This window comes from Saccoglossus kowalevskii, chromosome 13 (genome assembly GCF_978046115.1).
Source record: "Saccoglossus kowalevskii chromosome 13, keSacKowa6.1, whole genome shotgun sequence".
NCBI classification, from domain to species: Eukaryota; Metazoa; Hemichordata; class Enteropneusta; family Harrimaniidae; genus Saccoglossus; species Saccoglossus kowalevskii.
Genome location: NC_140653.1, coordinates 24,699,670 through 24,716,889, shown reverse-complemented (window position 1 = coordinate 24,716,889; position 17,220 = coordinate 24,699,670). Strand labels below are relative to the sequence as shown.

The following is a 17,220-nucleotide window of genomic DNA, read 5'->3' as shown; positions in this document are numbered from 1 at the left end:
TATTACGTAGCTAATCTTTTTTTAATATTTGCAAAATAATCAGGTGATTATCAGACTCCCTTCAAATTCCCTCTCACGCGTGTGTTCGCGCAAGCGCACAATGAAAGCGAGGCAAGGAATCCCCCAGCTGCACTCGGGTCAGGTCAGAAACTGTTTTGCTAGATAATTCGTGACAAGATAAATTATTACGATGCCAGTACAGACACGCCACCCGAAGTCAGGAAAGCAGATTGACTCGAAAATCAAAAATGTAAATACGACCGAAACCACCGACTTTGATTCAGCGAGTAGGTATGTAAAATTCAGTGATATCTCTGGATTACCGCGATGTTCTCAGCACGTGTGTTAACATTTGGGGGACGGTCGATTCGTCCCAAATCACATTCGTCCCACAGGCGCTCGGAACGTTTCTTGGCTAATAAAAAATGACCTAAAGTGGGATCGGCATAGTTAGTCAGTCGCCGGTAAATTCCCCTACTACTCATATAATAACACAAGGCAGGAAAGCGTTGACACCATGACATCGAAACTTCCCGAAAATAACACGATTTTCCATATATTTCGATCCGCTTCACACAACTCAAGTATGATATCGGTAGAAACTATCGATCGACTTATATTACCTTTATTCGAGCTAAAACGGGTTAAATCCTGTGAAAATCGAAACACCAGAGCAATATGAATTAACCCATCTACGCGGATATTTTGAAGCACAGGCCCGAGCATGCGTAAATGTTTGGAACTGCGCATGTTTGGAGCTGCGCTTGCACGAGCCTCTGCTTCAAAATATCCGCGTAGTTGGGTTGATTCATATGCTTGTATGTGTGCGTCAAACTTAACGAATACATCATACATGCTATTATACATGTGCACATCAATTTGTTTCACAATCTGATTCAAGATGACCATATGGTGGCCATTTCTTTGCTAAAAATCATCAAAATCATATTGCTGACGTTTTTATATTTCAGCTATATTACTATAAACAAAACAATATATCTTAAATTCGATAACTAACAGGGACTGTGCCGTGCCAAGCATGGCTTGTTTAATAATGTTTTGGCTGTAATTGCAATTTTGAACGCAGTGAATAATGTAATGAAATAATTCATAGTTAATAATTCATTATATCCATTAGTTGTGATAGTCTTATATAATTAGTCACATACATATAACTGATTAGTATAGGCACGGTGAGTGATTATTCCTCATAGTGATAATTTCACCAACTAAATTCATCTTTTTAAATTCTTTGTGTTTGATGGTCATACAGTTCTTGTAAAAACAAGATGTAAATTACATGTCTACTTATATATTCTCAAATTTGTGACTGTCTTCTGTTCTGGTGAATACACCACATGTAAGTTGCATGCCAATTCCCTATCCCTAATTAAGTACCTGGTCTCCAATTGAATAGTTTCAGCTATATCCAATTAAAGTTGGTACGCTACGCTACAGTCCTCCAACCAAAACAATAACCTCTATCAACTCCCTGTGAAGCCATGCTGAAAGATCTGCCATCTTTAATGACTTTCTTGGAATTACACAATTCACTGAATAATTAATACTGGTCCACTGAATGTGTCATAACATCAGTGGCCATAGTTTACACATTACAGCAGTCTGCAGAACACACATCTGGACAATGACAAACCTGAGTTGGGGAGACTGTGGATTAACATTTAGCTTTTTTTAAACTGGCTTTAAACTAGCTTAACTTGCTTTCAAAACTGCCATATATCTAAACTGCTCAGAGTGACATGGTTTAATACTACAAAAATTTATTTTAAAAATAAGATAAGATAAGCGCCATCATTTTTTGTGCAATTTTTTACATTATTTTATGTATTTTTATAGTTTCCGTTCAGATGTAATCTGAAAACAGTGACAGAATTTCTGCAATTCCAAAACTGCAGGCTTAAATTTCATTCAAATTTATATGTTTATTGAACACAATGGGTTCATGATGCACATAGTTTTTTTTTTTCAGATCAGATTGAAAATGGTGACCATTTTGTTTTTTCTGAATGTTGTTTTTGGAGCTACATTGTTAACACTGACTGGATTGATCATGTTCACATACAATATGTAATACATTTGCACATGCATCTGTTTCAGAATCTGATTTAAAATGGTTGATTGTTATTTTTATACTGGAAATGCATTATGGATGTCATATGAAGGAATTGCACAGATAAATAAATCATGTCTGTCACATGAGTGTAAATAATTATTTGGGGGCTAATATTGCCAGTCACTAAAAACTGGACGGACAGTGTTTTATGCACAGTAGCTGGTTCCCATAAATGATAGGCCATGGGCTGTCACCTTGTAATTACATTACACGTCTGAATGTTCTAAGTGACATATTGTAAATATTCGTTTATCATTTTAAGCCCAGTGTCTGGAACTAGCCCCAGTTCAAGTGACGAAAGCAAGTCAGAGATAGAAATTAAGAAAGAGAAGAAAAAAAAGTCTAGTAAACGATCAGTTCTTCCAGCAGGAAAATTTCACATTGAGCTGTGGATGACTTTAACAGTTGTATTTATAGTGCTGGACATTGGTAAACATGTTGTCAGGGTAAGTATGCAGACGAAAACATTATTATCAAATCAAAGTGGTAATATACTCAACACTTAGTTTATATCAGTAAACATTTACAGTTTTGCGACCTGTAAAGTTTGCAATTTCAGAATTTTGGTGTCATTTCCTGGAACCCAATTTTCAGGGCGGATATCCAGGCATTTTCACCACCTGGCAACCATCATGACGAAAACAAAGGCCGAAAACTCTCAGTACTTTGGGTGGCTGTTGAGACTACTAAACAGTGTAACATGCATGTCCAACATATATAAATTTGGATGTTCAGTATTACTGCAAAGTTGAGTTTGTGGTGTTTTTTCAAATTTAGCTATTTTCACCGACTCTTCGACCAGCGTTCCACAGCAGCTCGCACAGAGCCCATAGAAATACATGGTACAGTGGTGCGCATCTTAGTAGGGAACGTCTTTTGACGTAGCTCCGCTCCGAGGATATCATGAAAAAACAGACGATTTCCTGTTCGGGGGACCCAGCTCTTTCACACTTCTTATGTCAAATTTATTCACAAAATAAACTTTTTTAATGTTTTGCAAATTTGTAGGTAATGTGAAACTGTGTCCATTTTGTCCAAAATAAACAATGATAAATGTTATACATAAAAGTGTTACAAGATGTTGCAATATTTTAGCGAGAAAAACGATCCTATTTCTTTTTTTTTATTGACTGAAATTTTGTATCTCACCAACTAAATTTTGGTACAATATACTTGTATATTATAACACAAAACTATGTACCGGATTCTGCCGTATATTCGCCCATCACAAAAAATCGACCTGGGCGGTCTCGCGGCTGGTGGGCTCTTATTTGGGGATCAAATTTTCACAAAATTATCATCAAATATTTTTAGGGGGCTTATATTTCTTTGAAAAATCCACCTACGCCGATTTTCAACACCGGCAGTTGGACCACCCAAACCGAAAGACACTATTGCAGAAGTTAATCTAAAATTGTATACATTTTTTCTAGCTGAATTAAAAAGTAGATGCCGCATCTTTCTCTTTTGTTTCATTTTATTAGTAACGAAAGTATATTCTAAAACTAAAAGAAGTTTCAAATAACAACGAACACAACTGCATTCCTTAGTAGCAAATGATCGTGGTAGCTTAATCAGGTCAGGCTGCGTTTCACAATTGTTTATTATTACCTAGTAATGATTATAATAACGTACAAAAAATTCGTTGAATTGTTATGAAATGCAAATAGATTTCAACTTATTTCATCGTAAGTGAATGATTCTGATTGCATTTTCAACACTCGATGCTGTAGTAATGAATATCTGCCATGTTTCCCTGACAAGTCAAATCGATATAATTAACCAATGAAAACGATGGATGATGCCAACGTGTTCAAATTACCATATAGCTCATTTAAATATGTTAATGTTATTAAACGCAATGTGAAAGAGATTTACTGATGTTGTAGTACCTACAATCTTTTGGCTTGGATTTTGATGGGAAAGCAGCATGATTTGTTTTTAAATAAAAAAATTAGTTGTTTTCAAAAGATAAACTGAGCATTTGAAGAATAATTTAACATTGTTTACAGCGATAACAGCTCATCATCGAAACAAAGCTAACCAATTCACGCTAGTCACAATAAACATCAATACCCTTGAATAGGCGTCAATGACTACGGCGAAACTTTTAGGCATCAGAAAAGATTAAAATAACACCTTAAAAACTGCCAAAAAATCGCCCTGGGCGGTTTTTTGGTCCCATTTTATTTTTTTACAAACCCAAACTGCTGTTTAATGGCCCTGGGCGAATTTACAGCAGAATCCGGTATATTGATTATTTTGTCAAATTGGCCAATCACATTATATGTTTTAATATTGACACAGACCAATTTTGGTAGTACAGTAGAGGTTGATTAAATAAAATCTTCACTGTTACAAGAACATAAACATGTATGGTGGCTCAAGTTTCTTTGTTTTGCTGAATTCAAGAACCTTATATTCTGCAATAATTTTATGACAGCATATCTTCTCAAAGAAATTGTATGTTAAAGCATTGTTGAGTTATATTGACATATACAATGGAGCCAATCATGCAATATTGTCTTCTCACAGGAATATCAGCTAGTCCATGTATGTTTCAATTTTTTATAAAGTTGTTTAGATGATAAGTTTACATTTATTAATTACAGGTAGTGTAAAATACCTTTGCCATATTTGGACATTGCATTACATCATTGCCCATATTTGGACATTAGATACATCACTGCCCATATTTGGACATTATATTACATCACTGCCCATATTTGGACATTGGATTACATCACTTCCCATATTTGGACATTGGATTACATCACTGCCCATATTTGGACATTGCATTACATCATAAATTGCTAAGCTAAATCAGATATGACAAATCACCGCTATCAGAACTATAGCTTTTATAGACATTAAAGTTTTATATTATCATGCGATAATGTAAACCTCTATTCGCAAGTACCAGTAAATTCATTTTAACAAAAAGCTCCAAAATTTATTTAAATTTTTTTACATCTGATGGTTGTGATTTGTAACAACAATAATGAATTCCTCAGTGTCATATTGGATTCAGAGACATATTGGATTCAGGGCCATATTGGATTCAGGTACATATTGGATTCAGGGCCATATTGGATTCAGAGACATATTGGATTCAGGGCCATATTGGATTCAGGGCCATATTGGATTCAGAGACATATTGGATTCAGGGCCATATTGGATTCAGGGCCATATTGGATTCAGGTACATATTGGATTCAGGGCCATATTGGATTCAGAGACATATTGTATTCAGGGCCATATTGGATTCAGGGCCATATTGGATTCAGGGCCATATTGGATTCAGGGCCATATTGGATTCAGGGCCATATTGGATTCAGAGACGTATTGGATTCAGGGCCATATTGGTTTCAGGGCCATATTGGATTCAGGGCCATATTAGATTCAGGGCCATATTAGATTCAGGGCCATATTAGATTCAGGGCCATATTAGATTCAGGGCCATATTAGATTCAGGGCCATATTAGATTCAGGGCCATATCGGATTCAGAGACATATCGGATTCAGAGACATATAGATTCAAAACATATTGGATTCAGAGACATTTAATTAAATTTTCTTACATCTGATGGTCGTGATTCATAACAACAATAATGAATTCTTCAGTGTCATATTGGAATTAGACACATATTGGATTCAGAGACATATTGGATTCAGAGACGTATTAGATTCAGAGACGTATTAGATTCAGAGACGTATTAGATTCAGAGACGTATTAGATTCAGAGACGTATTAGATTCAGAGTCATATTGGATTCAGAGTCATATTGGATTCAGAGTCATATTGGATTCAGAGTCATATTGGATTCAGAGTCATATTGGATTCAGAGTCCTATTGGATTCAGAGACATATTGGATTCAGAGTCGTATTGGATTTCAGGGCCATATTGGATTCAGGGCCATATTGGATTCAGGGCCATATTGGATTCAGGGCCATATTGGATTCAGAGACATATTGGATTCAGAGTCGTATTGGATTTCAGAGTCGTATTGGATTCAGAGACATATTGGATTCAGAGACGTATTGGATTCAGAGACGTATTGGATTCAGAGACATATTGGATTTAGAGACATATTCGATTCAGAGTCATATTGGATTCAGAGTCATATTGGATTCAGAGTCATATTAGATTCAGAGACATATTGGATTCAGATACATATTGGATTCTAGATGTGATAATGTGTTTCTAAACACGATAACTTGCTCTGCCTCGCTAATTATCTTGCCATAGAGCATTCTACAATATGGCCCTAAATCTCTAACAAAATAAATTCAATTATATTCCAGGTCTTTTTTTTTTTAGTCCCTGTTCCAACGCAGTCCGAAAACAGGGACTTATGTTTTGACCTCCGTGCGTCCATGTGTCCATGCTTCTGTGCGTCTGGACTTGTATCTTAGAAATGCCTGGACCAATCACAATCAAACTTCACACATACATCATACATAATATTATACATGTGCACATCAATTTGTTTCACGATCTGTCGAATGGCAGCCATTTTTGTACTGAAAATCATCAAAATTAAGCATTTCTTGGCTGTTTACAGATGGATTTTGTTCAAACTTGGTATATACTTGGGCATTATAGGACCTTGATGCACATCATTTGGTTTTTCAGATAAGCCGACTGGTCGTCATTTTGTTTTAATGAATGTGGTTCTATTAGTGCCATATCTCTGACTTGCTTTGACTGATTATGTTCAAATTTTAAATATTCATTATACATTATGTCATAGATATACAGTTATACAGATGTGCATACATGTACATCCTATGGTATTGTTGCCATAGCTACTGAAGATGATGTCTATTTCTGTTAAACCTCTTTCAACTATTTATAAATATGCCATTTAAACAGCATTAGCTCAGTGGATCTTAACAAATTGGGGATTATAAGATACTGCATTTTATTCTAAATTTATTTGTAACTACCTATGTAACATGTACCATATGAAATTATCACTACAGATTTTAAACCATTAACATAAAACTAACTATTTAAAATCCACTTGTGTTCTGAATTGCACAAATGTACTTGTAATAATTTTTAGGATATAACATGGTGGTTCATATTTTCAGTCCTCAAAATGTAAATATGTATGTAACATTGTTTTCTCCACCAGACTTTCTCGGCTAAATTTATTCTGCACTTTTTTCTTATATTTTCAATATTTCTGGAAATTTGAATCAATTTTAAATTTTTACTCAACACATTTGGCTTTTTTTTGTACCAATCTTCGGAAGGAAAATGCAGACTATAAACAGGACTATTTTGTGAATTTGTGATGAAAAGAGGGAACTGGTGGTGAAAAAGTTAATATCAATTATTTGCCCAGAGAAGTTTACTTGAGTGGTGGTGTTAGTACATACAGAGTGTTTAGAGATCAATAAATTGAGCAAGTGGTTTAGTAATCTAAACCCGAATCCAGTGTGGTTGAGCACAGTGTAAGTTGTATTATTACAATTAAATATGGTCAATTGACAGCCATTTTTATTCATCTCAATCAAGACAGGACATTTCAAACTTTCAAGTAAATGTTAAGCTACTTACAAGATTGTGCCTGATTGGCTGCCCAACCATAACACCTAATTGTCTGACCAATCAGAGAGCAGCTTATATGTTTATAGGTTTTATTTGACATATCAAATCCGGCCTAAAACTTTCTATGATGAACATAATAATTTGATGTAGATGGGGTGATCACCAAACATGCTAGTTAACAGATTCAACTCATGGCCATTATATCTCAGGCCAAAAAAAAAATTGTTTTGTTTCCCTCAGCGGCCGACCGAAAATTATGGAATATCGGGTCACGTTTTTTCCCCCATATACCTCGGCTATTTACTATATCCTTAGTTTTCATGAGTTTAAAAAAAAAAAAAAAAAATCCGACCGACCTAATTTTTTCAATTTTTTTTTTTTTCCCTCATTTACTATGTCAAATGATATCATAATCATAATTTTACAATTAATCTTTTGATATCACTGTACACATTTTAGTGACTTTGAAGTATAAGAAATAAAATGTATTATGCATGTTGTATAACATTTTACTTCTTGATTGAAAATTAAAAAAAAATGTTCTTCATGAACAATTTTATTTTTATCATCTGGTCTCACTATGATTTTCTTTCCTCTACAGATATACTTTCCTTCAGATTGGCTGCCATTTGGCAAGATTCATACTGCGGATTTTATGCAGATATCCTACTGCATAACTGTACCATTCTGTCTTTTAAAGGTTAGTATCTTAAGGAGTCAAATCCAGCATAGACAGAAATATTCACCAGCTTAGAGGATCCAGTCCTCACTCCATTTTCTCTTGCTAGTTTCTAAAAAGAGTCTGTCAATTTTATGATCACATTCTAGCTTGCTCATGAGATTCTGCTCAGAATCTAGCAACAATCTGTGTATTTTCTCATTAGATTCTTACTGTCAGTATTAAAAAATAATTTCTGTTCAGAATCTCACTGTAGCCAATATGTCCTTGAAACACATTACAAAATAGTGGATGAGGTTTATAAGCTTTTAAATCTGCTCCATGAGGAATTGCTAAATCCAGCTTCCAAACCCATGGATTATCCTAATATAGGTGATGGAATAGCAGTTAAAGCACGTGATAACAGTATGTGCTAAAAGTTAAGTGAATTGGTTCACAAAATATCTTGCATAAAAGCATTAGGCAATCAAATAAAAATCACTTTGTACTTACATCTATTGGATCTTGCCAATAATGTTTTGGTCCCAAATTACATTGCTATCACCAACGAAATTCAAAAAAACGTATAATTTTTAACTAAAACAGCAGAAATGTAATTAGCATAAAAATGCTTGTCCTACACCACAGACAACTAAAACTTTCAAACCTTAGTCAGGAAATTCATGTGCATTAAATTGTGTTCGCCATGTTAGGCAATCAAAAAGAATGTATTTGCGCTAAAGTATGTTCAAGGTCTTTCTCATAGCATAAAACACGCTCACTAAAAGTAAATTATGTTTGGGGTTGTAATCACCGTATCTATCACCATGGTAAACAGTCTTTTTTTTTAACTCGAAAAGGCATTCATGTGTTATCTTAAATAATGTTTTTTTTGGGGGGGTCATAACTGCCATCCCTGAAATCTTGCCGATAACCATTTGGTTGCAATTTTCATAGCTATCGCCATGGTGATTCAGATAACTATAACATTTGAAATGTTGTCGTTATATTCATGTGCATTACATTGCGTTTTTAAGTCGCGTGTCATAAATTGCGTTTTTTGGAGTCTCTCAAATTCATTTCACTCATGGCAAATGTTATCCTGGGCGCCTCTAATAAATAACCTATCTCAATACTGGGCTGAATCAATCATATATCACCAAAAAAACGTGGAAGATTGGGCGAAAATTGTTTTTTTTTTTTGCTTGGAAAGGCATTTACGAGTTGAATAATTGTTTTTGGTGAGGTTGTAATTTTACATTTATGAAACATTTATTTATGTCTCCTGAGAAACACAATCAATGCCAGATAATCACATGTCTGTTGAGATAGGTGGCAGGCAGAAGCCGAGATGTCTGTTCACCATACAGGAAAATGTCTGTTTTTCCCCCTTTCAGGCTTAAGCATCAGATGGTTACTTTAAGTCATTACATACGGCGGCAATGTCTCCAAGTATCCCACCCAAAATGATCGTGTGAATTTGTTGAATCTCACCGTGTTTACCAGGCGGCGAAATGCTCGTTTTAACACTCGTTGAACACTCTTTGAGTCTTAAGGACCGAGTGAACATATGTTGGGCACTGCCCGAGCCATTTTTTACAGGAATAAAAAATCCATACATTATAGAACAAACTGTGTGAATTTTCGACAGTAATAATCTTGTAAATTTGTTGATTTGTTTATATTTTGTTTGTTCATTCTTTTGGTCATTATATGATTCAATGTGCAATGTTCCTTTAATAATCTAACAAAAACATTTCTCTCCAAAAAGTCACAATTTGATAAAAGAACACATTCTGATTTAAACCAATTAGACAATTCAAACAAATCTGCTAGTTATCAAAACTCAGCTGCCAATCAGCTCATTTCTCAGGAATTACAGGAAATATACAATGTTAAAAAACAAGTGCAAGTTACTAAATGTGAAGATTCAACAAAAACAAAAATATAGGTTGCCCGTAAGTTCTGTTAACTGTCAATTGAACATCGAGTTACTAAATATGGACGTTTTACAAAAATGAAAATATTTGTTGCTCGTAACTTGAAGTTTTGTTAACTGTTAATTAACATTGAGTTATAATTTGGGCGTGGATTCGCAGAAATGGACGTGGTTTCTAAAATATGGGTGTGGTCATTTTAGTAAGTCAAATTTGTTGTCACTCGATGTTTCAATTCAGCATCACGTTGAATACAAATGGTGAAGTTAGGCACAGTGTGTAGTTAGGTGAAAAGTGATGTTATCATAAATATATCAGTAAAGTAAAGTGCTATGAAAATGTTGAACTTTGGTGAATACATATAGTGATTCAAGAAGGTATTTGAAAACAAATAGTGAGATAGGTGATTTTTTTTTTTTTTTGCAGCTTTGGGAGAAGTCACCTAGGAGAAGTACATCTACGATTATATATATTATTGTGATACTAAACACAGTTGGTTCCAGTATCAGTATGATTAGTGACTGTGTCACTGAAAGGCTGGTTTCTATTGGCTATGACACAAATGTACCACTCGGCCAAAATGCAGCGATGAAGAAAATTGAACCCCAAAAAATTGTGAGTATATAACTACAAATATATTAATGCTAAGGTTAACTGTTAGAACCCTACTCATGAATCTTAAAAAAAATTGATCATAAATCTCTTGACATTGTTCAAATTGGATTGCCCATCATATCACCCATGAGCCATTGCTCTATGGAAAGTATGCTATACAGTGTAGTACTGTATTTTGAGCAAGTTGATCAAATATTGTCTAAAAATTGTGACTTTTAGAACAATTCCAATGAATAAAAAGTTAAAGAAAAATATAATTTTTATCTCATTTTACCACAGCTTTTACATGACTATGATTCACTAAAGCCCATGATAGCCGCAAGGTTTGTGATTGGTTGTACAATTTGTTGAAAAAGTGATGAATTCTGAGTATTTTCATTCATGAGTATCTTTCTTACTTAAAACCTGTATTTATGAATTTGATTTGACTTGAAATACTGTAAGAAATTACATAATTTATGTCCAAAAACAAACAAAGTAACATACACTGACACATACAACAATAATAAATTTAAAAAAAACGACAACAAAAAAAACATAAGATTTTATGAATAAAGACTCCAAGACTGTTAACAATGAAACTATCCCTTGAACTCAACTGTTTCTTAAACATAATCTGCTTAGGCAAATTCTCAAATTGTTCATTGTGCATTGAGATTCTTCCCAAAAATTGGCACCTATCAGTTTCCATCTCTGGGTTCTTGCAATCTAAGTGAGCATGCATCTCATTGCCAACAGATAGATGTATTTGAGCACTAATTTAAAAAAGGTTATCACAGGTATGTTACTCTTAGTCAAATCTGTGTTAAAGATGATATTAGCCGTTCACCCAACATGTTATTTATTCATGTACATCAGATTGGGGATCCACATTGAACTTGAAACATCATGGCAACCACTGCCCGATATTACTTTCATTTTGACTAATAGATGCTTATGTTAAATTGTGGTTTGAACTGTATGCAAAATTTACCATTTTGATTTATTTCAATTTTTCTTGTATACCTAGTTAACAGTGCTTAGGTTATTGAGTAGTTTTGAAAAAGACATTGGACAGCCATTATGGTAAGTATTTAGATGTTCATTTGTTTCTCTGTAAGTGTGCCCTCTAACAGCAATGTTGACTGGTTCCCGGCGTTCCTTGCGAATGGCAAGTAGAATGTAGGTAACTAGTAATGGGCATATTGTTGCACTGAGCCAGGATACCAGCCGAAAGGCACGTGACTAAGTGAGGTAATTTGAAAACATAAAAAGTTCTTCTGTCTAAACATTCTGTAATACTGCAATAAATTCATTCCCATTCCCATTCGCTCTGTCTGCTTAGACCTCCTATTTGAGATGGTTCTGGTATTTCTGTTTCACGAGAGTGAATGGAAAACCCAGCTTTATATATAGAACGACCATGAGCGTAAGCACTGACATCAGGTAACCCAGGTAACCAAATAGAACAAAGAATGAGAACTTGATGGACCAATCGGAATGCCGTAACTTTTACTAGTTACTGGCCTCTTGTGGCCTTATTCCGCTATGACACTTGATTTTGTAAAGCCCCCTCTACAGGACTGATCTTGAGTCAAAGTAGATTCTCAATCAAAAATCAAAGTTGGGTCAATATTGCATCTGCTGAGAAGTGAGTTAATCAAGAAAAAAATCAAGTTTGTATTCAGTTTCTGAAGACACTAACTAAAGTATTGTGACACATTTATTTTTACAATTATTTTGCATAAAATGTGAATTAAATTAAAACTATGGCAAGTTGTTTTTCAAGATGTATGATTTTCTGTTACAGCCAATAAAATTTAGTTTATTTTACTCAATCAAATTACCTTTGCTTCTCCTACCTATAAAATTGGTGCCTTTTTAACCAGTCACAGTTAAGGCCTAATTAACTTCCAACTAAAATGTTTGATGTGTGGTATTTCCAAATAAAAAAGAATGTTGTGAAATCACTGCAGGCGTGTGGACTCAATTTGACTCTAGTTGATTTCACTCTTGTCTTCAAAGCGAATTTAATCTAATCTGACAACCTGTGCTGGTCTGCATGCTATTTCTGCTCCAAACACATTTTGCACAGCATTTCGACTTAAAATAACATAAAATAACATATTTTTCTTACCATGTGATGTCACTTGGCTCATTCTGCCATATACAAAACATATATATTGCTCTGTGCCACGTCCAATGTGACATATACCATGTATTTTTAATGCAGCTGTACTAGCTGCTTTAATCATATCTTCTGAATAATTTATGAATTTTTAGTTGAATTTACTCTACTGAGCATATTACTGTACATATGTACAGTGCATCATGGGAGAAATTCCTATTGTATATAAACTGGAGATTCACTAAAATACATGTAAATGTCAAAAATAATATTGACTTGTTTCATCCCATCTGACCGGCCAAAATTTCAAAATACAATGAAACCATTGCAAAAAAACAAATCCTCCTGAAAAAATGTCATGTAATCCTAATTTTGTTTGTTTTTTCATTGTGGATATCGTACATATGTAATTGCATTACCACATAGATATTCATGTATGGAACCATGTTATGCATGCTTTTTTACTTGCAGTGAGATATAAAAGCATCATCAAATATTCAGTTGTATTTTTATTTTTCAGGCAGTTGACATTATTCCTTATCTTCTTCTTCTACTTCATGGGATGCTTTATTAAGCGAAAACATCGCATTCCGGAAGGAATCCAGCAGCTAAGCAGGCAGAGTTGGTTTGTTCTACCATTTTTCTCATTATATATGTGGTGAGTATGTATTGTATCAAAAATAATTATTCGAATGTTGCATCAATTTTTAGTACCTGTAAGTCCTACAGTGTAGATCGAAATAGAGTTTGGGGTCATCAGAGATGGCAGAACGGAGCAGCTGTTTGTATACCAGTAGGTGACTGCCTGTCATCCATCTGTTTTTCAACCATCGTCCATCCATCCACCGACAACAATTCCATTTTCAAATTCATCTTAAATACTACCAGCCTTGACAATGCTATATGTAGGTACTATGGATGAACCTTTATCATTTTGTATAATATTACCGGGTAATTTTCTATTTTTAGCAAATTGGTAAAAAATTATTTTTAGAAAACTACCAAATTGAAAACTGATTGTTTTGATATATGATATATATTTATCAGAATAATTCCTTCTATGATGAATTCATTAATCCATCAAAGATGACAAGGCAAAGCTGTTAGTATAGAAAATTTTCCATCGTCGTCCCACATAAACTTTTTTCAAACAACTTCTTCTTTAACACAGTATTGCTTATTACATATGCTTCATAGAAAAGACGCAAATCTGCCCAAAAATAACACTGTGTCATTCAAGATACACTCCAAAAAAATATATTATGCAAGTTTGTTAATCAGAAATTCAAAATTACACAACTGAAATCTTTGTTGATCCGACAAGCTTGTAGTGATGTACTGTCTTCGCTGGTTCCTAGTGTCGTTTGGGTGACTGACAGCTGAATGCGGGGTGGGGGTGGTGTTTGGCGGGTAACAGGTATACACTTAATAAAATGGAATGCAATATGTTAAACATACTTTACAATTGACCTGATTAAATTTTGATATGAATTTGTACATATCGGTATGTTGGATATATTATGCTTTGGAATTAATCTATGAATATTAATTAACTAATTTGCATACTAAATAATTATTTTCAGCTTGTACTATTTTGTATCCTAAAAACAATTTGGTCTACTAGACTGAAACATGGTGTTTCAGTTTTAAATCAATGTATAAAGCAGTTTAAGCAGAAATTTAATTCGCTTCACATGGAAGCATTTTCTAGCATCTCCAGTTTTAGTGAATATTTGTAATTAACTTTTTTCCAATGGCCTGTTTTCTCGTTCTCATATTACAGCATAACAATGTGTAAGACTATATTATTATGAGATGTGTTTACTATACGCATGTTTTACTGATTCGCTGGTGGAATTCAGCAATAATAAATTTCCACATACAGTGGCCTGTTGGATGAGGATGTGAGATCAATTACAATGTATCTCTATATTGACTTAGGAAACAATTTTATTTGAGATATAATGATTTTAAAATCATCTTTCTACATAGAACGAAATTACTCACATCTGTTTCAAATCTTATTTGCAGGTATCTGATAGCAGAATACCAAATGCTGACATCATTCCTAGTTTTAACCTTCTTCATGTTGTTCTATCAGCTTTTTGAGCAATCTCAACACAGAATAACTGACATCAATGGTCAGTTTCTATTACAAAGTATGGGCATAGCAATGGTCTTTTTATTGTCCTGGAAATGGCTGTTATGGGGAGACAGTGCACTGCATGAAAAATACCCCGGATTTACTGGAATTCCGCAACCACTGACTTGGTGGAATAACATGTACAGCAAGAATTTAGTGCCGAGTATGGATGGTATTGATGAGTTAGTGGAAAAAATATCAAGTCCGATTTTGACCGTGACTGTTCCGGGCGCTCCTCAATGATACAGTGAGGATAGAGATACATAATACTGTAGCTGCCATTTGAATAACAATTTAAAGTTTGCTGACTTTGAGCACTCACTTAAAACAACAAACTGAAACTTATCATTGCCAATCATAATATGTTATTTTTATATTGATATTTAATTAGTCCTCGTTATAACAAAGTCCAAAACAGAGACTTATGATTTGTTCTCTGTGCATGCATCCAGAGCTGTAACCATAACTTGACCAATTATTTCTCAAACTTACATACACATACTTAATAATTTGTTTAATCCATATGCCCCTGCAATGATTTCGTGATTAGTTCAAAGATGACAGCCAGGGTTATAGCCAGAATATAAATATAGCCTGTCTAAAATCAATATTGAAATAAGACACTCAGTAGCCACAAACTTTTAATTTATTTTTTGGGAAATGTTTATTATTATTATTTTGTAAATTATGAAATGTTTTCAATCAAAAGTGGACATATTTGCTGAAAATTTAGCATGCCAAATGAAAAGTACTAAAATGTAGAGTGCAACTCTAAAATGACAGGTAGATAGGTGGTTGTCTGAAAGCATGCTGGTGGCAATGTTCAAATCTGGTGTGAAATTCCTTGGGGGTGAAGGAATTATGTATAGTAAAAAAATCACTGATTGTTTTGTGTATTTCATACTTTAGACATAATAAAAGCAACAAAAATAGAATAAATGTGTTTTCTGTTTGAAATATTTTGTTCAAGCTTGTTTTAGCAGCTAAATAATCAGGCTGCTATTAGCTATAGGTATATTTGTCCATTCAATGTTCATCTCTATTTTCAGTGGTAAACACTGCTCGACCCGATAAATATGATATACAGTAGATAATATTGTCCTAATATGAGTTTTTTTTTTTTGCTTAAATGTAATTTTTGACTTTATGGAAAATCATTACCTAACATTATCAATAACGAATGAAGATGGAGTCATATTGCAGTGCATTGTGGGAATGGTAGGCAGCTGCTATATGTTTCTATACTCTATGTTGCCATGTATTACCAATTGCATATAAACAACAATAGTGACAGTAGTCAATATCAGAAGCTGTTTTCACTCTTAAAAGATCAAATATGATAACACTGATGTCAATAATTTTTCTCGTGTAATTAGGATTACAAGCAAAGCATGTAGCTCTTATGTATTGTTATCATTACATTTTCTGCAACGAATTTGTTAGTCATCAAAGTCTCAGATATGATTAATCCAACATTTGTGTATTCTTATCAGCTTGTAGGCCTTCATTGGAAGGTATGCAGTCAAAATCTTCAACACTATGCTCTACTTTCTTGTCAGCCATCTTGGAATGAATTTTGCCATTTTGAATTCTGAGTGTCTAGGCATTTTGATTTTTTTGAGATAACATTATTGGTATATAGGTTACCTATTCCACAAATAAAAAAATACAAATAAAAACACTAATGGTCATGTAACATAACAGCCATTTTGAATATTCTGGAAAAGAGCAAAAACACTTTTAAAAATCTTCTTCAAACCACTAAAAACATAGATCTGAAATTGGGTATTCAGCATCTACCGGTACGTATAAAGGCCTATTATTTGTAAAAGATATTTATGATTGAGTATGTGGTATGGCGCCATCTTGGATTAGAAGTAGTTTATATTGATGCCTTATTTTTACTAATTTGAAATTTGCTGTATACTGCATAATTATACTGAATTTCTTCATACAGCCAAAAAATAATTCAGACAGGTCGCATAATTTGGCATCTTAGATTTCTGGCATTTTTTTTGCCATTTTGAACCCTTTCTGAAGGTCCAAGGCATTCTGATTTCTTCGTCA

The 17,220-nt window shown here is 34.0% G+C and overlaps 1 protein-coding gene across 1 annotated transcript; it reads left to right on the top strand.

The window, feature by feature from the left end:
- Positions 1 to 71: 71 nt before the first annotated feature.
- Positions 72 to 16,092, top strand: LOC100373628 (ceroid-lipofuscinosis neuronal protein 6 homolog). Its single transcript, XM_002736796.4, has 7 exons — positions 72 to 291; positions 2,397 to 2,580; positions 8,295 to 8,393; positions 10,715 to 10,903; positions 11,913 to 11,968; positions 13,531 to 13,668; positions 15,042 to 16,092. Exons 1-7 carry the CDS (start codon positions 191 to 193, stop codon positions 15,394 to 15,396), a joined length of 1,122 nt encoding a protein of 373 aa, XP_002736842.3. The 5' UTR covers positions 72 to 190; the 3' UTR covers positions 15,397 to 16,092.
- The last annotated feature ends 1,128 nt before the right edge of the window (positions 16,093 to 17,220 follow it).